Source organism: Berghia stephanieae, chromosome 6 (genome assembly GCF_034508935.2).
Source record: "Berghia stephanieae isolate SIO BIC M18660-M18661 chromosome 6, UCSD_Bste_1.3, whole genome shotgun sequence".
In the NCBI taxonomy this organism is placed as follows: Eukaryota; Metazoa; Mollusca; class Gastropoda; order Nudibranchia; family Aeolidiidae; genus Berghia; species Berghia stephanieae.
The window spans coordinates 18,560,373-18,585,763 of record NC_088365.1 but is presented as its reverse complement, the minus strand read 5'-3'; the positions used below and the strand labels follow the sequence as shown (position 1 = coordinate 18,585,763).

Sequence of the window (25,391 nt, the reverse complement as noted above, 5' to 3'; positions counted from 1 at the left end):
TAAACAGACTATAAACGTTTAATGCTACATAATTTAGTTTTATGTGTTGGTCCTTTATACTTCCGGATGACAATGTTGTGAGCTTCTTAGTCAAGCGCACACTATCGATATCATTGTTTAGAGCACAATTTTAAGCATTCAATCAAAAGTCGTTTCTGCGTAAAACTTAAAGGCAAAGGAACTATTGCGGGGGGACGTCACCTTTTCTTTTATCTTTGACCCCTTTGGCTCACCAGTTGTGATTGAATCGCCAGATTGATATACTATAATAAGGAAAATGGTGATTTGAAAGAAATGTAGTCCAATGCCCAATGGGCCTCATTATGAATCATATTTTCCTCCAGCAGGTCAAACGAAAGGACACACATTGAGAAAGCCAGAAACCAACAGCACACGCCAATCTCTGACCCGGAACCCTCAAGGCAAGAAGAAGAAGTGAGGCCGGCCACGCAGTAGCTAGAGGCGAAACTCAGAGGCAGAGCTAGAAGAGATGGGAATAATTAGCTGGCAGGGTGCAACAGAAGCAGCCCAGAACAGAGAGCGCTGGAGTGAAGCGTGGCCTTCGTTATATTAGAGTTCACGAAGGCCACGAGTGGAGTCAGTGATGGCCTTTGCTCTTCCAAAGAGCAAATGGCCTAAGTAATTAAGTAAGTAAATAAGTAAGTAAGTAAGTAAGTAAGTAAGTAATTAAGTAAGTAAGTAAGTAAGTAATTAAGTAAGTAACTAAGGCCAAACGAACACAGTTTCAGTTCCATATTGTACATTTTTCTAGGTTTCTTTCAATGTCTAATACCCGCGGCTTCTTGTAGCCAGGTCCTCATTCATACTTGATCCTAGAGTGGCCATCTTTGTAGAGTGCCCTGGAACAAAACCAGGGCCAGTTTTGCGATCAATGCTATATTGCGGCTCTTTCGCACAATTTTGTAAGATGACGCCACTGGGACATGCCAAGTAGGAATAGGTAGGCCTATAGATATAATATTCCACAACGCCCCCCCCCCCCAAAAAAAAAAAACAAAAAAAAACCAAAAACAAAAAAAAAACTAACCAAAAAGACAAACAAAAAAACAAAACAAAACAAAAACAAACTCCCAACAAACAAACCAACAAACAAAAAAAAAAACAGAAAAAAAAACAAAAACAAAAACAAAGCAAAAATAACAAATAACGCATGATGTCTGCAGTATTCACAATAAGTTGTCGAACTGAATCAAATTAGGGTTTGATTTCTTGTTCTAGGAAAGATAAACAACGAAAGTGTTAAAAGTGGGGCTCGAACCCGAAAAACCTTCGGACTACAGGACAACGACTTATCCACACGGTTACCACGCCTCACAACTAGTGATTTGAAATTGACTTTGCTGAGTGACCAAGAGGTTTAGTCCATTCTGCAGACACGAAGTCATTGGAGGAGATGAGCTAAAAGCGATCACATGTATTCGCATGGCACAGAGAGTTGGTAGCCCACAAGGGTGAAGTGTCCAACAGTTACACAAGCGTTAAGTTCGATGCCTTGCTCAAGTTAAGTTTCTTATCTGAATCAACTTTTCTATCAATCACTGACGCATAAATACATCCAGGTAGGTCCAAACTACTGAATTGCTGTCTCTCTCTCTCTCTCTCTCTCGCTCTCTCTCTCTCTCTCTCTCTCTCTCTCTCTCTCTCTCTGTGTGTGTGTGTGTGTGTGTGTTTCTTTCTGTCTCTTCTCTTTCTATTTCTCTCTTTCTGCCTGCTTTCGGCTTTTCTCATTCTCACCACTGTCTATGTCTCTTTGTGTCTTCCTCCCCCCTCTCTGTCTCTCTCTCTCTCTCTCTCTCTCTCTCGTGTGTGTGTGTGTGTGTGTGTGTGTGTGTGTGTGCCTAAGTGTGGTTGAGTGTGTGTAAGTAATCGTATTTATTTATTTGCAAATCCTTAGAATGCTCAAGGAAATATGAATTAATAAAACCTGTATCTATTTTTTTCGAAATAAAACCATACCAAAGAGAAAATAAACTACATCTTTACAATTCCTGGAATTTCTCAAAATAAACATATTCAAGTGCAAAAATAAGACAAAAGTTTATTTCTTTAAAACAAAATGTTATTGTCTCTGAATCTATCTACCTACAATGGAACATTCTAATAAGGATAAAAACACTTCAATCACGAAGTTTTAGAAAGTTTTGAAGATTGTAACTATTTTATTTTGGAATGCAATTAAGTTTGTAACTGATTTACTATTTTTAAAGGAAGAAAATATAAATATACGTATCTGTTACGCGTTAGACAGATATGATTAACTTGCTATATCGGTATTTTTGCCTGAAACATAATAAACTAGATTTGGTAAAAAATATGAGGAAAATAGGAAAATAGATAAATGTGAAAGTGCACACACACACACACAACACACACACACAAACACACACACACATACACACACACAAACACACACACACACACAAACACACACACATGCACACACACACACTAACACACATGAGAGACAGTGAGTTAGTGAGTGAGAGTGCGATATAGATAGATACATATATAGTTATGTAGATAGGGAAATAGATAGATGGATAGATAGATAGATAGATAGATAGATAGATAGATAGATAGATAGATAGATAGATAGATTGAAAGATAGATAAGCAGACAGATAGATAGAACTGTAGAGAGGGATAGAAAGAAAATTCGAGATAGATAAACAGATGCAGAGAGAGAGAGAGAGAGAGAGAGAGAGAGAGAGAGAGAGAGAGAGAGAGAAAGAAAGAAAGAAAGAGAGAGAGAGAATTAAAATAAAAGAAAACAAGAAAGAGAGAGAGAGTGAGAGAGAGAGAAAATAAAAGGAAAGCGAGAGAGACATAGAAAGAAAGAAAGAAAGAAAGAAAGAGAGAGGGACTGAGAGTGAGTGAGAGAGAGAGAGACCGAGAGTGAGTGAGAGAGAGAGAGAGAAAGAAAGAAAGAAAGAGAGAGAGAGAGAGAGAGAGCGAGAGAGAGAGAGAGAGAGAGATAGAGAGAAAAAAGTTTACTTTGTCACCAAAGGCGATATATATTGTATGTGATTGGCCATCCTCATCAAATCTGCTCGGAAAAATAAACTGAAGAGCATCACCGAAGTAAACAGCTAATTCATTTATACAAAAAATATCTTTTCCGCCTCTCAGATCATCACATATATAAATATAAAAAGACGAAATAGGCAATCAACGGCATACATTCGTTTCAGGAACTGTTGGAAATAAATTACGCGTGTGTCAAAACAATCTGAACTCGTTTTGATGACATCAGTGAGCAGAAATATTTTTAAAAAGGCAATTTTTGATTTTATCCGGGAGTTATGTAATTCAATATAAAATGGGTAACCACAAAAGATTACCCCCCCCCCCCCACCCAGATGCAATCAGTGAAAGAATAAACAAAAAATAAAGAAAAAAGAACCAAAAAAAAGTGGGGAATAAGAGATTCTCCAGAATATTCCGCCTATGGAGCTTGAGATTATCTTGGTTTATGTCAACTTTGAATGGACTGAAACAATTATTGCTTACAACCATTTTGACAGGACTCTGGTCTGTCGCAAATTACTTTCCATTAGATTTGACAGGCCTATCTGGACTGGAAAAAAAAAACCAATTTAATACTCACACGACTCAACCAGCCATTACGCTACCGACACCCGTGTACGAGGGATAAGTGCTCTACTAAGTGAGGTATTGAGACATCCATTAAAATGAAATGATGATGATGATGAATATCGCATTCATTTACGGCTTATCCACGGTTTATAAAATAAATAGCATTAAGTAAGCAAATATATACTTAGATAAATTGAAAAAAAACCCTCAACATATAGGGTAGAGTGGTCGCCAAGTTGACACTCTTAGATAAGTAGAAAACGCTAGGGCTGCCTGAAGCCGGTGATCCTAAAATACTAACGAAAGAGTCAAAATGGAGAGGCTTCGTATGGGAACAAAACAGACAATGGACGTTTCGGGCACAAACCCTTCGTCAGCACAACAATACACAAATAAACGTGGAAAACAAATAAAATATAATGCAAAAAACCTTTTGTCGTCTGTACTCAATGGTGGTTGGAGTATGAATACTTAGTTTTTTTTTTTTGCATTATATCTTATTTGTTTTCCACGTTTATTTGTGTATGTGCTGACGAAGGGTTTGCACCCGAAACGTCCATTGTCTGTTTTGCTCCCATAAGAAGCCTCTCCATTTTCACTCTTTCGTTAGTATTTCACTCTTAGATAACCTGCTTTCAAACATGTTTTTCACCTAAATTTATGTTTTCGGACAAAATCACTAATGTCATCTTAACCGCCGATACATTTTCTTTCTGTTTCACATATTTTCCAATTGAAAAATGGATGGAACATTTTGTTGTTTTTTTTTTTTCATTTAGCGTCATCGGCAGAGGCCGCATCGTCTACAGATAGATCGTAGCCATGGTTATGTTATAGCTTGACACTGAAATACAAAAGGACGGGCAGTTTATTTGGTTTTTGCACCGCCTAGTCAGTTGTCGTTAGTAGAGCTCATGGAAACAAGTCATTTCATTGGTTGAACTATTGAATACAACTCACGATTTGTTTTCTTTTGTGGCAAAAGATTGGCATATTGACGTCATTTTTTGGTCAGTATCAGGCTATAACTTTATGATGGCTACAGATAGATGGTGTGTTCAAAGCTATTAGAATTTCTGTTTATCAATGCATATCTGTAGATGCGAACTACCGTCTCTATTCGGTGTTATATCGGAATGCAACAAGTTGCCAAAATGTATGGCCATTCGTACGTATATATAAAATGTGCGTAGGCGTGTATGTAAATGTGTGTGTGTGTCTTTGTATGTGTTTGTGTGTGCGAGAGAGATAGAGAACCAAAATAATAAAAAGAAGAAGAATAAATAATAACACATTGTCCTTATATAGTGCATATTCACGTTGGGGGGCTCTAAGCGCTTTATAATAAAATATCGAGAATAAAAAGAAACATGAAAACATGACATATCTACAAATATTAGCAACAGGTCTATACATATTTGGAAGTAAATATTATAAAAGTACAATGAAAAATGTGTCACACGTAACAGGGACATAAAGAGATACATTAAAATAGTATAATAATTTTAAATATTATTCGTGATTGTTTAAATCCAATGAACGTATAGAAGAAAGAAAAGTGGTAGTAATACATATTTCAACTAAAATTAATAAAAAATAAAATTACCTTTATTCATCCCAAAGGGAACATTTGTCTTTAGAGTCTATTCCAAGGGAAGACTAAAATAACCCAACCCAGGCGTCAGCGGCGGGTGATCGAACTCGGTACCTTTCGGGTACGACTCAAAGATCGTACCGGTGAGTCACGCTGCCCCCAATGGACAAACTATCTCATTTTTTTGTCATGATTTATCATTTTGGTGATTAAAAAATATTATAATTGAAATTAGGCTGAGAGAAAAAGGCAGTGGACTTTTAAAACAGAAAAGTGAGTGGAGCAGGCACTTATGTTGATAACAACAAGAGATGAAGTGAGTAGAAAAATGCCAGAAGACAATAGAGAATAAACATTTCGCGGCGGTGATGGGGGTTTGAACCCGCGACTTTACTGGTACGACAACTCCGCCTGGCCGGGGAGAGCGTGAATCTACTGTATGAGCTATCCACGATCCCAAAAAAAGATCGTCTCTAATCCTAGTCGTTATTAGAGTCTCTCTCTTCCCGACTACTTGAGAAACCAAATTAGGATATGCCACTGCGTTTATAGAACTCCTGACATAGGTGTCAAAATTAGGGCCCCAGTGTCGAACTTAGGGCGACCGTCCGAAAAAAAAATACCACCTCAAAAAATACAAACTTGGCGTGTAAAAAGAAAGGTATAACATATTAATTTATAGGATATTAAAGAAAAATAATTCATCTATTTGATGGTACAAACCGCACATCGATAGGGAATGAGATTAGCGGAAGTGTAGCGTCCCTTGATTGGACGTCGGAAACGTTATTAGAGAGAGAACGTCATGTTGGTTGTGCGCATGCGTCTCTCGTCCTCGCTTCCGGTGAAAGCGGCATGAGACACTTCACCGAAAGCGAGGACGAGAGAGACGCATGCGAAAACTGTTTTGACGTTCTCTCTGTAAGGTGACGTCCAATCAAGGGACGCTACTCTTCCGCTTATCTCATTCCCTACAGCTTGAAATTTAAAAACAAAACGAGCGACAAACAGTGTCGAACAAAGCCGAAAGAAAAATACACGAAAACATCACCACAAAAAATCAGCCTTCCCCAGTCGAGTCAGGCTAATTTTTGGTCAGGTTTTTGGGGATGGTTTTATGTTTCATGTTGTATTATTCTTTCTGCGTTTCCCGACACTGTTTCACACACACCCTTTTAGATTGTTATCCGACAACCTTGCCTGATTTCTAATTATTTTGTTACTTTGATTCTTATTTCAAAAACTGTTGATAAGAGATTACGTAAAGCAAAACAATTGGAATTCACATTGACGAAGTAAGACAGAATCGATACTAATCGAGTCTAAACGACTCACACCTGGCTGAGCAAACACTTGTTAAATAAACTAACATATTCAAACCGAAACCTATTTTGAATGCTAAAGCATCGTGAATTTCAATGTGCGGCTATGTGGTCTAGTGGTATGACACTCGCTTTCGGATCGGACGGTCCTGGGTTCGAGCCTCGCGCTCGGCGCATTGTTGAGTCCTTGGAAAAGGCTCTTTACTCACATTCTCTCACTTACTCAGGTGTAAAATGAGTACCTGGCCGTTAACAGCGTTGTCTTTATCCGAAAAATTGTAATATCGCCTAACTGGCCGTCCCGTCCTACATGTTAAATGTTGCTATTGATCAGGACCCCTTGTAAAGCGCGTTGAGCACATTTAGTAGATATTGCGCTATATAAAGCTCAATCTGTAAAAAAAATTAAAAAAAAAAAAAGAATCAATTTGCCAAAAGAAGAAGTTTATAATGAGACATTTGCACTAAGCTATTTCAAGAGGGGGTTTTTTTGGTGTGAAATACGATACACTATGCAACCTCCTATCGTTAAAATATGTGTCTTGGAATGCGGGAATGAAGCATTATTTAATTCTTTGTTTAAATCAAATTCACTTCTCCAGGTTTCGTTTGCTGATGCAGGTTGCAATCATGCACTGCTATAACTTTTTATTTCTTCTGGCGGCATGAAATGCTGTTTAAAAATAGATTTGATCGATATTTCGCTTATAAATTTAGAATGACAAAATATACAACACACACATTCACACACACACACACACACACACACACACACACACACACACACACACACACACATATATATATATATATATATATATATATATATATATATATATATAGCGTTCAATTTAAAACACAAATTCAAATAAGCGATTACAAATGAAATTGAAATTAACAATTAATTGTGTCTTCTACCACAAATTCTAGATAGTATTTCACACAATTTCTACACTTTTAATGTTATATGTAGATATCTAGATGGATTGAAAACATATATAAATATATATATATATATATATATATATATATATATATACTATATATATATATATATATATATATATATATATATATATATATATAAATTAAATAAATAAATGTTTAAAAACATTTAGAAAACTCATATTTTGTTATATTATTATTCTTTTACTCTTAATTTCTGGGTACATTATATTCTATTTGTTAAGAAATGTACGAGCTTTACCATGCCTAGCTCTAAGCTTTCCAGATTAAAGCAATTTGAATTTCTGTAACGAAGAACATTACTGCGTTTTTGAAACTCGGTGGGGTGTCTGAAATACTATTTTTAACGTAAAAAACCCCTCCCGATATTAATGAAAGCATTGTGAGGCAGCCCGTCAACAGGGTACAAACGCAGAAATGCGATTTGTATAATGCAAATATACTATGGTTAAAGAAGGCGCAACGACATAAGTTGTATTTCAGTGGTGCCAACCTTACGCAAAAAATGCGTATTTTTACGCATTTTCATTCATTATACACATTTTTCTGAGGATTGCACGCATAATTTAATTTCTATTATTTAAGCATTTTAGCATTTATACACTTTTTGGTGTCATTAAACACTAAATGTTTCTTGACCCATCATAATTATACATTGATCTGGAAGTTGATCCTATTTATCATCTATAAAGTGTAAGCTTATTCATTATTTGAAATATTGATTATATTATTGCTAGTGTGGTCTAATAGTTGCCCATTATCAGATTTAGTGCTAATTATCGATTTTGCAGAATTGTACGCATTTTTTCAAAATCCTACTCGTTTTGGCTCTCCATTATACACATTTACATGGGCTAGGGTTGGCAGCACTGGTTGTATCATAAAACGTCAACAATTTTCAATACTAAAAAAATCAAATCAAATCAATGAAAACCGACCGTTTCCTTTGTTTAGTAGCTTCTTGAGCAGATTCGTTCAAAACATGTACAATTTCAGATATCTAGGATACGTTTGGTGAGAAGGCCCTGGTTTGGTGCTTTCCTTCGTGTCCTTGACTAGTACAATAGACATTGTACGTAAGAAAAGAATTATTTTTAAATCATTTGAAAAGAACAAGAACGGACCTAGTCGCATCGCTGTTCCGGCTCCTGGTTTGACAATGGCTTGGTATGCGTGAATGACCAGATTATGAAAGGTAGAGATAATTTAATTATGTGTAATGGTCTGATGAAAGCATTTTGGCAAAATTGGTCTCAAAGACAATCGCGTTTCATTAATAAATTTCCCCCTATTCTAGTCGCGTTTTATGTTTATTAAAACCCATGCGATTTTCAAGGGAGTCAGAGTTGGTAGTTTTGGGCCACTTAAGGTTCTATTTTGCCACTTTTGAAGTCGAATTGGCCACAATGAAATCTGGCCAACTGGCAGTCCTGGATAAAAGGTGTCAGATTCAGCGCTGATTTCGAGATATGAATAATAATTTTTTAAAAAGGAGGGGGGTGGGGGGGGGGGAGTTTCATGTTTCTTCAGCTATGGTGTAATGAAATGTAATTTTGTTCCTTGTCAGGGTATGACAATGTAAACTACATTTAACAATAAGGGGTTCGCCATTTGGCACGTTTCGTCAGGCCACCACGGAATTCAAAAAAAAAAAAAAATCAGGGCCAGTCGTCGTCGGCAAATTAGATTATATGCTCGACATTATAATTTCATACGTTATCATCTTCAGCGTTCGTTTCTAGTGGACACGACTGCTTACGTTCTCCGCGTGAATTTTAACATTCAATTCATTAAAAAAATCACACACACACACAAATCCTCAGAATATTATAAGAACAAACAGAATAGAAAATTGCATGTTACGTTCAGCCATTTTTCTGAAATTCACATAAAACGCTCTTTCGACAGTCTTAATTACTGCCGCCTAGGGATTAGAATGAAAATAAATGGGATGGGAAAAAGACGAATTGATGAGAATGGGAAGGAAAAATAGACAGGAGAAAGTCAGAATTAAATTTTTTCGTATCGTGTCCTTTATCTCAGTTTCTATGGTGGGAAAATTAAAGGGTTATGTTTTAAAGACATCACATTTTTACGAGAGCTATCCCCAGTATGGAGTCTCCGATAATTTCCTTGGTAGAGAACTCGTCTCGAAATCGACCTATTTTTTCTGACCCCTGTGTTCACCTGTTAGTAACTGGGTTGCTGGGTCATGTTTGAACTGCATAAATCTTTAGTTTAAACGATTTAAGACCATGCCTTTTCAGTTTGGGATCCGTGCTGATGGAATTTAAATTGATTTGTCCTTCAGAGCTATAAGGCACATGTAACCGGAGGTTATCCCGGTTTCTATAGTGGACAACAGCAATTGTGTGCTACCCTTTGGATTATACGCTAGCCTATCAAAAAGTACTCCCGTCAGATCTATAAGACCCAGTTACCCAATCACCGCTGGGTGGAAGGGTGGGAAGATTAATTGACTTTATTGGATACAGTGCGGCTATGTGGTCTTGCGGTAAGACACTCGCTTTCGGATCGGAAGGTCCTGGGTTCGAGCCTCGCTCGGCGCATAGTTGAGTCCTTGGAAAAGGCTCTTTACTCACATTCTCTCACCGTACTCATGTGTAAAATGAGTACCTGGCCGTTAACAGCGTTGTCTCTGTCCGAAAAAAATTGTAATATCGCCTAACAGGCGTCATGTCTCGTCCTATATGTTAAGTGTTCCTGTTGGCCAGGGACCCCTTGTAAAGCGCTTTGAGCACGTTTAGCAATATTCCGCTTATAAATGCTCAAAATACAGCTGGATTAATACAAATGTAATTTTATAAAACACAAACTACGCAGCTAGGGTTATTAAACTCTTAATATTCCGCCACCCAATGTTGACTGTAATTCAACCGTCACTCTTTTTCACAAAACGGTTCCGCTCATGAAAACAATCTAAGTTACCTGCTGATATTAAGCTTACTTTATCGCAGTGTTTAGTTCAAAGACGCACTATAACTATCAGGCAGGTATCATAGTTTTAACTTCTTGTTTAAGATAAGCATATCGAAATTATCTGACTGGGTTAATTTGTAAAAAGGATGACGACGACGACGACGACGACGACGATGATGATGATGATGATGATGATGATGATGATGATGATGATGATGATGATGATAATGATAATGTTGATGACAATGATGATGAAAAGAAAAGAAGAAGAAGAGGAAGAAGAAAAAGAAGAAGAAAAAGAAAAAGAAGAAGAAGAAGATGATGATGATGATGATGATGATTATGATGATGATGATGATAACACTAATAATATAATTATAATAATATAATAATAATATATAATAATAATAATAATAATAATAAATAATAAAAAAAAAAATAAAAATAATAATAATAATAAATAATAATAATAATAAATAATAAAATAATAAGTAATAATAATAATAAAAGAAAAAAAGAAGAAGAAGAAGAAGAAGAAGAAGAAGAAGAAGAAGAAGAAGAAGAAGAAGAAGAAGAAGAAGAAGAAGATGATGATGATGATGATGATGAAGACGATGACTACAAAGAAAGAGGAGAAGAATTTCACGCGCTTACTGAACCTTTCCAGTCAAATAGATATGAATGTTAAATTTTAAAATTTGTGGGAATATTATTACATTACTAAAACTGTGGTCGTTAGATTCAGACAATAATATAACGACCCTAGCTTTACAATTGCTTGTGATACAATCTGGGCCATCTCATTACCCGAGCATAAGAATAATAATAATAATACATTCGGTCTAAGTAGAATTTAATATTTGTGAGAAGAGGAGTGAGGAGGGGGAAACGTAGTTCAAAGATGAGTGAGCGCTTGCTACATCGTCCCAGGCTAAGCAGAAAGTGATGCGCTCACGACTGCACGTGCTTGCGTTCTGTCGGGGCAGCGGTGGAGTCTAATTATTGGTAGGTCATAATAATATATTCAAATAGGATAATGATATATGCAATCTTTTGCAGTGTTCATTGTCTTATAAAGAGCGTTTCATTCGTATTTATTATTAAAAAAGGAGATAACAATTTCAAGTGATTGTGAAAATATTTTGTTTTCATTCTCGGACTGTTTATTTATTTGATAAAACAATGACATCAACAGTAGTATACGGACAATAATAATAATAATAATAATAATAATAATAATAATAATAATAATAATAATAATAATAATAATAATAATAATAATAATAATAATAATATCAACAACAAGAAGAAGAGCATCAATAGACATAATATAAGAAGGGGAGAGGAACAAACAATTGTCAATTTTTGGATGATTGTTTTGGTTAATAATTTCCAGTGACTGGTAAGTACCTAAAGATCTCTTATAATTTACAATTTTATATGTCTGTTTATCAATTTTGTGTCATAACTATATCCTTATAATTATTGTAATAATAATAATGATAATGATAATAATAATAATAATAATAATAATAATAATAATAATAATAATAATAATAATAATAATAATAATAATAATGATAATAATATAATGATAACAATAATATTAATGGTGATAATGATAATAATGCTACATTAATTATTTCCACAACGCTAAAATCCGCATAAATGCCCAAAGGCACCCCATTCAAATCAAAATTAATATCCATTTATGACATTCGCTCAACTATTCCATTTTCTACTTCTTTGATATAATGCACAAACAAACAAACCAACAAACATATACACACAAGTTGTTGAATGAAATAAGAAACATACAAATGAAATCTAGACGTCTAATGATAATCAAACAAGTTTATCATTCAGGAGCCACGAAAATACAGATAACAAACATTCGTATTTATATTTGACTATGGAAACAAGTTCTTCAAATAATTAATTCTTCTTTCCGTCTCTCCATTTATATAATTTTGAAATTCTTAAGTGGTTTTGAGTATTAAAAATATATTTTCATGTTCGTAACCTAAAGATGTGCAGCTATGTGGTCTAGTGGTATGACACTCGTTTTCGGAAAGTACGATTTTCATTTTTGTTTGTTTTGAAACCTACGATTTTCATTTTTGTTTGTTTTGAAACCCGTTTTGATTCAGATGTCATAATACCAACTCACAAGTGACAAAAGGGCAAATGCATTATGATAAAGGAGATAAACATTAAACTTGCTAGCTTTTCCCTTATCAATCCTTTAAAAGTGAAAATTTATACAGTGCTCAGGTGTAAAATGATTAAATTGAAGTTAACAGCATTAAGAGTGTCGGGGAAAATGGGAATATCCCCTAACAGACGTCGTGTCTCATCCTACTTGTTAAGTATTTATTGCTGTTGGCTAGGGACCCCTTGTAAAGCGCTTTGAACACGCTTAGTGGAAACTGCGTTATCTTGGGCTAATAATAGCCCGGCTCTTTTTTTTTATACATCGATGTTTCTGTATCCATTTAAACGGCCGAATGGATCCAAAAAAAATTAAAAAATACATTATCATCATAATATGTGGTTTAAACGGTTTATTCACTCAATTTGATAGAACGTACGTACAATAAAAACAATCTCTTAAAAGACTTTTCGTAAACAATTTAGCCATGTGTAATTCATTTAAACGGCCGTTGTCTTCAAACACATCCCCCCGATGAACCTGACAATAACGAACGATGGCACTCCCTTTCCCAAAACCTCCCATTTCCTGCAACCCTTTACGGATGATGTTTGATTTGGCTCTAACACGACACGTATCGTTTCCACCAAGAGAGCAGTAACAATGAAGCCCCAATCACGACGCTGTTAAAATCTCTTGGTGATAACAGTAAGGTCTACATTAAAAAAAAAAAAACATTTATATAGCGCAATATTCACTAAACGTGTTCAAAGAGCTTTACAATGGATCTCAAGCCAACAGAAACATTTAACATGTAGGACGAGACATAATACCTGTATGACGATTTTATCATTATTTTTTCGACAGAGACAACTCTGACTGTTAATGGGCCGGGTACTCATTTTACACCCGAATACGGTGAGAGAATGTGAGTTAAGAGGACTCAAATATACGCCACTCCACGGGGTTCCAATCATGGATCTTACGGTTCAAAGGCGAGTGTCATACCACGAAACCACAAAGCCACAATTTCGACACGAATATATAACGGGAAAAATTATGATTCAATAGAAATTCAACCAGGTCGTCGCCGTTAAAGGGTTAATCCTCAGATGCCACTAATAATCTATTCTGCCGTCCTCGTTAATCCTATTTAAAAAAACCGAATTATCTCGTGCACAAATTCCGCGGTTCCTTGATCTCCGCCTACACAACCACCCTACCCCCCCCCCCCCCTCCTTGCCCATCCCTACCGCAGTATAATGACAAAACACAATTCTTTCATTTTGGCCCGACCCCCCCCCCCCACACACACACAAACCAAACATTTACTTCATATCTATTGATCGGTAAAGATAACCCTCAGCTTGTTAATAAATGATAAAAGTGAAGCTTCTTAAAAAAGTCTTTAGAAATCTCAGGGTTGAGATCTTTTGGCGAGTCGGAGGTCATTTGAATTGATCGTCATATAAAATATACGTTTCTTTCCCCCGCAAAATGAAAAAAAAAGTGTTTTGACCTCGTACATATAATAAATAGATCTTAAGAGCAAAAAGCAAAGAAAAGCGTATATAGAACAAGCAGAATAAAATTTAAACTAGTAAGAAAAATTATGGTTTGACTTCGGAATATGAGAAAGTGAGAAAAAAAAAAAAGAAAAGACACACGCACAGAGAGAGAGAGAGAGAGAGAGAGAGAGAGAGAGAGAGAGAGAGAGAGAGAGAGAGAGAGAGAGAGAGAGAGAGAGAGGGAGAGCGAGAGAGATGGGATGAGAGCTGTATCATTTCCCTTTATTCAAATGAAAGAATGAAGAGCACCTTTCTGCCCAATTTGATTCGTTAAACGTCAATACAAATCTGCAATGAAGCATGCGTATGCATTGGAAAATATATCTAGAATAAATAACTATGTACTTCAACATGCAGGACCAGACACCAAACCTGTAAGGAGCTATTAATTATAATTGGTTTCTACAAAGACAACTTTATAACAATGAGGTACTCATTTTACAACCAAGTGCAGTGAGAGAATGTGAGTAAAGAAAAGTTTCCAAGGGCTCAACTTTGCGCCGTCCCTTGCGGATCTCGAACCTGGGACCAACATGTCGCTAGGCGACTTTCATGCCACTAGATTACAAAGCAGCAAGAGGTATATATTTCCAACATATACTAAAATAATAATATTTTTAAAAACCTTGAACGGGTACCCCAATATAATCCTTGCTGCAGTGTCACGACTGATAAAACTCTATTTTTTCCTTTTCGTAAGAAAACTTTTATTACCAAGATCAATCGACGGGTCCCCCAATACGCTTCAACAGTCGTAACGCCACTTCCCTCGTAATGACGCATGGTAACTTAATAACTGACTCTAAACTATCGGAACAATGGCGGACGCCCTTATGAGTTATTTCTCCGAGGATCATGAAAGCGTATCCAGAGAAAAAAAAAACCCATTATAAATCTGATCTTGTTTTGACTTTTACACATTCTGATCATAAGACATATGAAAAGTTCTCGTCAGCATGAAGAATAAAAAGTACCGATTGTCTTTGTTTAGAACCACGATTGCCGCCGTTGCTGGGTGACGTGACATCAGACTATTGAATCCAATTAGTCGGATAGTCTTGATTCTGAGATTACTGAGAACGCGGCCACTCCAATATATTGCTTACGGCAGTACCTATACTGAAAAAAATCACACTTTTTTCGTCCTGTTGACAAGAAAACAAACTTTTACTTCCAACATCAACCGATGAGAAGCTTCCAACTTGTCAAACGATCTAAATTTTGAAATTTCTTTGAAGACATCTGTTTGGAGTCTCCAAATTGAGACCATTGACAAGTTGGGGGGGGGGGGGGCTTCAAAATTGATCGATATTATCGATATTGAAGTGACAGCTCGCTGGCATAAACTATATAAAAATGAAATGTGCTTTGTGTTGAATAATCGGGATCTTAAAGTGTGACCTTTTACAATCTATTTTCAATTCATTTTTTATCATTGTTTTGGAGGCTCCAAGTCCATGCAGTGACATTTGCATCTCGAACGATCTTGTAAAATCCTCCCATAAAGTTTACTCAATTAACCAGTAGATTTTTGACCAATCAAAATATGGAATTTATGACACACCTTCACGCGTCCTCGGACAAACATAGTTGGTTGTTTATAAACAATAACGTGAACTAATTCGACCTCCATCTGATCGTTGTTATTGTTTTTATATTGACTAATGGGTGACTAGTTATCACACGATTTTCTCGATCATATTATAAACGTTTAAGTTTACACACAGTTTTCTGTGTTGATTCTACTGATCAAGAGGTAGAACAGTGGGTATTTTACTTAACACATACCATCTATAGTAAAACCTGTGTAGTTTGCTGTGTCTACCAATCACTGCCATTGTTTACATTATGACGATTGTCCGAGAGGCGTGGTTATCTACCGGTTAATTGAAGCGTGGCCATCGTAAAGTTATGGCCTGACACTGACCAAAAAATGACGTCAAAATGCCAGTCTTTTGCCACAAAAGAAAACAAATCGTGAGTTGTATTCAATAGTTCAACCAATGGAACCACTTGTTTCCATGAGCAATACTAACGACAACTCACTAGGCGGTGCAAAAACCAAATAATGACGTCAAACTGCCATTCTTTTTGGATTTCAGTGTCAGGCTAAAGATAGAATGCGCTTGGCTAAGAAGCTCATAACATTGCCATCCGGAAGTATAATGGACCAACACACAAAACTGTGTGTATCCATGAACGTTTATAGTCGGGTTAATACCGTTCAGTGAGCATTACTCATAAACGCGGATGGCAAAAAACAATAACAAAGACCCGATTGACGTCATCTTTGAACTATCTATAACTTAACGATGGCTACGATTGAAGAGTGGTTTACCAAAACTCCCTGACTCCGTTTTTTATCCATTTTGAGATATTGAGGATTATTTCCCCTTATACTTTCTCATTCAGTCTATTATTATTTAATCATATTTAAACTTCAAATTCACACAAATCAAAGGAAATTCTTGTGCCAATTGATGCTTAAAATAAAGTTTAAGTTTTTAATTTATCTATCTCATGGATGGAAAATCACAAAAAGTAGTAAAAATCAAATTAACGAGTTTTGGAAAACCAGTCGTCACTTCAAATCGACGTCTTCAGCGATTTACGTGTTACTCAGGGACAGCAGTGAAACCAACATTTCAAACCAAATAAGAGTGAAACTCACGTTTGTCTTCCTAACCACCTATTGTTCGTGGCAAATCTTTCAATGAGGTCATTGCATATTGAGCCCAGAAGCTTCTTCTCATCATCAAAGTTGGTTCACGTCCTGAAATTCAATCGCTACTTTCCCTAACTATTGTGGCTTCCTCTCGACTACATCCTGGAAGCCTTTAATGATGCCGAGACTCATTAACCTGCTTGAAGATTGAATGAACTTAACGCTCTCATATAGAACAATATCCACTGAATTCTCTAAGAGTTCTTCTTTAGAAGAGATCTCAAGTCAACACCAACACTTGACATTTAGGTCTAGACATGAAGCACGTGAAGCGCTATTAAAATTTATTTCGATCAAAATAAAGCTTGTATCGGCCTAAAGGCTTTGGGAGAATTTAATTATTGTTAACCAGTTAACTGCCGTACTATGAAAAGACACGTTATTAAACATTTGGCCTGAAAACTCGTCTTTCAAACATTGATCGATTTAAATGATCCTCATCTTGGCAAACTACAAAAAAAAAAAAAAAAAAAAAAAAAATAAAAAAAAAAAAAAACAACAACAACAACAACAACAAACAAACAGACAAAAACAACCAAACAAACAAAGAAACAAAAAGCAAAGACAAAAAACCCTTCTTAAACCCGAGACCTTGCGAGGCCTCTCCCAAGGCCTCACCCAAGGCCTACCCCGTCAGATGCACGAGCAGAGGTTCGAACTCGGAACTCTCGTTTTTCTAAGGTATAAGCAATACCGCATTACTACATTCTCAGTGGAAACAATAGGATAGAACAAATAAAACAAGCAACAAAAGAAACAAAAAACCAAAACAAAACACACACACACACGCACAAACACAGACACACACACACACACACACACACACATACACATACAAAGTAAATCAAGAAGAAAAAAAAAACCCACAAGAGGTGAAGTATCAAGCACTCAAAATATTATGAGTGTCAATATAATAACATTATATATTCTGATAAAGATATTGATTTTATTTGGTTTACTTGCGGCAATTCGGAGAACCCTGGAATATTATAATATTATTATGAGACTCCGTTCGCTCCGCCACTTTCTTAACATCGACCGATAAATTAGAAACATTATTTTATCCAAATACAGATATGCTCCTTTGGGATAATTCCGAAGCACCCCCCCCCCTTCCCCATTTTCGCCATTTTACTTCACTTGCAACCCATCGTATCAAAAGTTTTTTTTTGGTGAGATGAATTGGATCCTTAAAAGTGAATATAGAATTAATATGATAAGAAATATGAAGTTTTAGCGAGAGTGAGGGAGAACCGGCGTTTTGTCAGTATAGATGAAACAAAATTAATGTCACTCAGGTCTTTGTTATTGTTTTTAGACAGTCATTTTATAGATTAGTACAAAATAAATTATATCAATCAGGCTATAAACGTTCATTGCTACACACAGTTTTGTTGTTTTTACTTTATATTTGCCTGGCCGATGTTGTGAGTATTTTAGTTTTACGCATATAATCAATATAGATAGTATGCGCTTGGCTAAGGAGTTCACAACAATGCCATCCGGAAGTATAACTGACCAACACACAAAACTCTGTGTAACCATGAACTTTTAGCCTGGATAATACAGTTCAAAAAACGAGAATTACTCATAAAAGTGGATGGCAAAAAAGAATAACAGTAACAAAGACCTGAGTGACGTCAACTTCGATCTATTTATAGCAGAATTGAGGAGTTGGGACGGAGAGGCTAGCTGTGTTCACAAGAGATATTAATCTATAATAATTTAATATAATATATATATATATATATATATATATATATATATATATATATATATATCCAGTCCTCCAGAAGAGTGGTTTTACACTTCCAATGAGATTGGATCCGGTTTTTAGCATCACATAATCACACTTTTGTTCCCTATTAATACAGAGAGCAATAATATGAAAAATAAAAAAAATCCAACCAAAAACAAAAAGAAATCACCAACCCCCCCCCCCCACCCTAAAAAAACAAAAGAAAAAAAAACAAAACAAAAACAAAACTAAACAACAAATCCATAGGGGAGATATTTATTAAAGATGAATTGCATTAAAACTGTGATGCTTCTGTAAAAATTTGATCATCTGTAAGATTATCGCATCATCTCAGCAGATTAAAGGAAGAATGGAAATTTCCAAAGGCCCGAGAGCCATTGTCGAGAATGATCGCTCCTTCCCTGTGACACTTATCATTATATTTTATAATAATGTTTTGTTCATTTTACATTTATATTCATCTTTCGATATCAATCTAGGACATCCCGACATCATATTGTTAGAAACGATGTGTCACATTTGCAAAATTGCTTTTATTCGAGACAGAAAATGCTTTTATTTTCCTTTCATGTACTATAATTAGTCTATACTATTCATTAAAGGGTAAAAAAACGTGCCGACTTTATATGAATAAAAATAAATATGTCTTAATGGAAGCTTTCAATGTCTAATTAGACAAGAATGAAAAGAAATGTCTTTTTATTTTGAAATAATAGACAAAAGTATGGCACAGATTTTTTTTATTTGATTAAAAGAAATTGTCCCCTATCATCGAAAACTTGTCTATGAGGGATTTGATAAAAAATGAAACAAGCAAAATTTCCCGTCAATTTAAACTCATTTATCCGGAGCATTCAATCAACAAGTTCTTTGTCTTGTCTGAATGAGGGATGAATGAACCACTAATAATGTCGTGTTTCATTTTAATTAACCCGACAAAACGTGAATATTGATTACTAAAATGATGACAAATTGAATCTTATGGTGACTGTAGAGATTTCTTTGACATAGAAAAACATCTTCATTGCCATCGAAGATGCTCTAAATCAACTCACACAAATTTATCTAGACGAAGGGAAATACTCTTCAACAGTCGTAACGTCACTTCCTTCCTAATGACGCTTGGTAACTTAGTAACACTGGCTCTAAACTATCGGAACCATGGCCGACGCCCGTATGAAATATTTCTCCGGCGATCATAAAAGCGTATCCAGGACGAGAGACGCATGCGCACAACCAACATGACGTTCTCTCTCTAATAACTTTTCCGCCAGTGACGTCACAGACTATGGGTGATGTCCAATCAAGGGACGCTACTCTTCCGCTAATCTCATTCCCTATTTCGGCTATGATCGAGTAGTTGGAATCTTTTATTCAAGCGTGGAAATCCATGTTTCCCACTCACAGGGTCCCAGGTTTGAGAGTTTTTTTTTTGTTTGTTGCCAAAATGAGAGTCATTTAAATTTATTGATATTTGAAGGACGAGATTTTGGGCCAAAATTTTGATTGGATTCAATAGTCTGATGTCACGTCGCCCATCAACGGCGGCCATCGTGGTTCTAAACAAAGAAAGTCTGTACTTTTTATTCTTCAAGCTGGCTAGAACTTTTCATATGTCTTGTGATCAGAATGTTTCCCCCCCCCCCCCTCTGGATACGCTTTTATGCTCGTCTGAGAAATATTTCATAAGAGCGTCCACCATTGTTCCGATAATTTAGAGCCAGTTACTAAGTTACCAAGCGTCATTACGAGGGAAGTGACGTCACGACTGTTGAAGAAGCGTATTACGCCTCTTTCTGAAGTACGCCAGTCAGCTGGTTAATAACAACTTGTACCATCTGTTTCAATTCGACATAAAACCATTATGAGGCGAATGGCAACTCTTCGTTCCAATTACCCGATCAGCCACAGATGGCGTGGAGAGGACCGGAACCCCCCCCCCCCCTCCCCATCCCCCACCCCCCAACCAATTCAATCATACGCGGACTCGAACCCCAAGTCCATTTACGTATAGATAGTTCGAAGATGACGTCACTCAGGTCTTTGCTATTGTTTTTTGCCATCCGCGTTTATGAGTAATGCTCACTGAACTGTATTAACCTGACTATAATTCATGGATACACACAGTTTTGTGTGTTGGTCCGTTATACTTCCGGATGGCAATGTTATGAGCTTCTTAGCCAAGCGCATACTATCTATACGGTGGTCACGTAATGATTATAAAACGAACGACAAAGAACTTTAGACAGCAGGTAAGGTCAGGCATGTGTCTCACATGTCATGAGATAATTAAATATAGATTAGCGGAAGGTAGAATAGAACGGTGAGAAATCGGCCGAGACGCAGAAACGCATAGACGAGGTTCATGCAACATGCAGCCTGCTGTTCGGCTTGCACACAGTTCTCATTAATGATTTGCGTAATGTTTTTTTTTTTTTGTAGCATAATAACAAAACAACTTTTTCCATATTGACCAGAGCTTAAATTCTTTTAAAAACTTCAAACATGGATAAGCTGTCCATAATTAATTGTCACAAAAACTCAAACCCGAGACTTCGAGGTCTCTTGTTTGAGATTGTTTAAATCACTGTTGTCTTATTTTTATTTTGGCATTCGAGGGCCATCTGAGTTTGGTTGTAGTTGAAGTAAATGATTTCTGGTCATACGTGACATATAGGTGTTTTGTTGGGATACGATAGTAATCTACCTCTGATTGTTGGGATTTGAAGGGGGGGGGGGGGGAAGGAGGGCAGGACGAGGAGGAGTAGAAGTAGGAGGAAGAGCAAAAGAGGGGAGGAGGAAGGAGAAGAGGAGGAGAAGAGACGATGATTTTTTTTATGGCAGTAGTATGAGGAGGAGAAGAAGAAGGAGAAGAAGAAGAAGGAGGAGGAAGAGGAGAAGGAGGGCAGGACGAGGAGGAGTAGAAGTAGGAGGAAGAGCAAAAGAGGGGAGGAGGAAGGAGAAGAAGAGGAGGAGGAGGAGGAGGAGGCAGTGGGGGAGAAGATGAAGGAAGTAGATGGAGAGAATTATTAATATAATATCCTAAATCAATATTATATATATTAAGGATACACATGATAAAAGATGGTTACATTTTATAAATGAAGGGAGTAAGCTGGTAGGATTAAGAAGAGTATGGCTGGTGTGGATAACGGTAGCGATGATGATGATGATGATGATGATAATGATGATGATGATGATGATGATGATGATGATGACGATGACGATGACGATGATGATGATGATGATGATGATGATGATGATGATGATGATGATGATGATGATGATGACGATGATGATGATGGTGAAGTTGATGTCGATAGTTGTGGTGTAGGTGTTGGTTGTGGATAATACTTCGGTTGTCCTAGAAAACGACGATAGCGGCAATGAGTATCTATGTTTATGAAATAATCCCCCAAAGCGCTCATATACAAAGACTACAAACCAAACAGGTGTAGCGTTACATGTCTACTATCTACGTCTTACCTTTCTTCTTGCCATCCGACTTCCTGAAGCTGTAGGAAGGTCCTGAAGACACCAACCTGTTGGCAATTTCAGGATCCAGATAGTCAGGGGACCTGGCTGTATTGGGATTAAATACAACAAGTAAGACGTTATATATAAGGTTAGCAATGACCATTTATGGGGCGTGGGAGGGTTGAAAAATCAAACAAACTTGAGCTTTTATATAGCGCAATATCCACTAAACGTGCTCAAAGCGCTTTACAAGGGGTCCCTGGCCAACAGCAACACATAACATGTAGGACGAGACATGACGCCTGTCAGGCGATATTACAAATTTTTGGGACAGAGACAACGCTGTTAACGGCCAGGTACTCATTTTACACCTTAGTACGGTGAGATAATGTGAGTAAAGAGCCTTCTCCAAGGACTCAACTATGCGCCGAGCGAGGCTCGAACCTAGGACCTTCCGATCCGAAAGCGAGTGTCATACCACTTCGAGTGGTTAAGACATTGCACCGTGACTTATAGGGCCCATGCTTCGAATCCCGCTCCCCTAGCATTCCATTGTTTTCATTGATGGGCCAGATTATTAAACCCCAGTTATTTCACTTGGATGTTAAGAATCTCATGGACAGAGAAGAAAACTAATGAAGAAGTATTAAAGCAAGCTGAAACTAAAAGGTTATTAATTCGTACAATAAGAAAAAGACAAATGCAATTTTTAGAGCACCTAAATCGACATAAATGTATTGAACATCTTGCTCTCACAGGAAAGATAGAAGGTAAAAAGAATAAAGGTAGACCAAGAAAAACATATTTATTTGCTTTGTTGTTTGAAGTCAGCTACTTATTTAAACCTGGGTTGAGTAAGATAATATACATGCAATGTGTCCTGTCCGATGACACAATGCTGGTACCCAAGTTATGATACTTTTGTCACCCATCCGGTATTTGGCCACGTTCAACATTGCTTGAGTTAAAAAGAAATAACTAGTCAAGAATCCACACTCGAACTTCCAAAAAAAAAAAATAAAATAAAATAAAAAAGCGCAAGGCGCATCGCAGTTACTACTGCTACATTGTTGAAAACGAACATGTTTGTAGATAACGGATGGAAAGAATTGGGATTTGAACGAATTTTAGTCAGTCAGGCCAATATGGGGTTAATACGTTTATGTATATCTTTACAGTTATGTGTTGTGTATCTCTTTCACCTAATTTAAACTGATATATTCAGTTTAAAAAGTCTACCTGTTCCAAAAATAATAAAAAATTGGAACAGTTTCGTGTAACCTCAATAAATATAAATCCACAAAATTGTAAGTTGACATATACTGTTGTAATGGCGTGCCTATGCCGTCAAAACACATTCTCTTTTCATTTTGGCCAGAAAATAAATGATATTATCAGTTACAAATAACAAATAAACAAAACAAAAACAAAAGCAACAACAACAAAAAAAAAGTTTAATATCAAAATTCCCCGCAAAAAAAAAAAAACAATTCAAAAAAAAAAAAAAAAAAGAAACAACAGAAAACAATAAAAAAAGAAGAAAAAACAACCCAAAATAAAAAATAAATAAATAAAAAAAATAAAAACAACCCCCCCCCCCTCCCGACGTGCATGCACTTATTCGCAGGTCTGATAATCCAATTTCATATGGGCTCATTGTTGTAATAGACATATTGAAAAAATGACGCAAAATACTGTCCATTACAACAATGTTAAACTAGACCAATACGTGGGGGTCGGATATCAGACCTGCCTTCTATTATGTACACAAAACAAACTAAAACAAAAAACAAAAAAAAAAAACAAAACAAAAACAAACAAACAAACAAACAAACAAAAAAATAAAACAAAAGAAAAAAAAAGGAAAAAAGAAGAAAACCCGAGCAGTTCGTTTAACACCAATTTTTAGTACCTATCTATATGAAATAAATTAGTAGATATTTTCTGCTGAAATGTCGTACGCTGACACAAACGAGTATTTCATTTTGGCCAGAGACAAAAATCAATTCAAATATCCATGAATTATGATGAATATAAATGACCCAAAACGTGCAGAAAAATCTCAAACCCGAGAAACTAGATAAGTCTAGGATTCTAAAATATTTTTACGATTCAGAGTTATCTTACTTCAGCGATATTTGTCGTTAATTTACTCGCAAAAAAACTCTTTAAAAAAGTGTTTCGCCAGTGTTTGGCAGTGCCCTTTCCAGGTCTCAGTTCCCTCTTTGTTCTCTATTTTATCAGTGATAATCAGTTGAGGTCTAGACCTGTGTTTTATGTCGCTGTAATATGACATGATTTGTGTTGTTAATGAGTTTTTTGCCTATCTATGTAATACTCCTCTGTTGCCGGCCTTGTAGTTTCATGGTAATACGTTTAGTTTACATTGAAGAAATTTGCAGTTTTGAGCACTCGTTTGAATCTGTCGTTGTTTTATTATTATTATTTCAAATCATAATTTCTCCCATCAGTTATATCCAGACTAAACCCCTTGAGCTTAAAAAAATTTAGCTTTTATATAGGGCAATATCCACTAAATGTGCTCAAAGCGTTTTCAAGGGTTCCCTGGCCAACAGCAACATTTAGCATGGAGGACGGTACATGACGCCTGTTAGGCGATATTACAATTTATTTTCGGACAGAGACAACGCTGTTAACGGCCAGATTCTCATTTTACACTGAGTACGGTGAGAGAATGTGAGTAAAGAGCCTTCTCCAAGGACTCAACTATGCGCCGAGCGAGGCTCGAACCCAGGACCTTTCGATCCGAAAGCGAGTGTAATACCACAAGACCACATAGCCATATCATCAATGTAGCCGTAACGGTGATGCGCCTTGCCCTTTATTGAAATTCCCAGCCCCATCTGTATTATTACGACTCTATGACTAAAATTGGAAAGATATGAGATTGTGAGTGGCTTTGCGGTTTGGTGGTATGGCACTCGTCGTCGTCGTCGACATCATCATCATCATCATCATCATCATCATCATCATCATCATCATCATCATCATCATCATCATCATTTTCATCATCATCATCACCAACATCATCATCATCATTATTATTACTATATATTAGCCTAGATAGCATCTAATCCTAAAACTTTCCGATACTCAATATTATCGTTGAAGGGAGATTAATTCCGATATCTAAACTTTGTCTTTTATGACCCTCGAAACCGGAGTCTATCCTCTGTCTTCAGCGCTCAATGAACAGTAACATTTTATTTTGTTTTGCTAACCCCAAAGTACTATTCGCCTAACATAAGAT

The 25,391-nt window shown here is 36.3% G+C and overlaps 1 protein-coding gene and 1 long non-coding RNA gene across 2 annotated transcripts in view; one reads left to right on the top strand and one right to left on the bottom strand.

The window, feature by feature from the left end:
* Positions 1 to 25,391, bottom strand: part of LOC144974602 (uncharacterized) — a 118,732-nt gene that overhangs the window by 16,886 nt on the left and 76,455 nt on the right. The window contains exon 14 of the mRNA XM_078917624.1: positions 22,130 to 22,225. Within this exon, the coding sequence (XP_078773750.1) occupies positions 22,130 to 22,225 (96 nt within the window). The remainder of the gene's footprint in view (positions 1 to 22,129; positions 22,226 to 25,391) is intronic.
* The window catches only part of LOC144974604 (uncharacterized), a 152,901-nt gene continuing 139,205 nt past the window's right edge, over positions 11,696 to 25,391 (top strand). The window contains exon 1 of the long non-coding RNA XR_013645777.1: positions 11,696 to 11,841. This is a non-coding gene — a long non-coding RNA (uncharacterized LOC144974604). The remainder of the gene's footprint in view (positions 11,842 to 25,391) is intronic.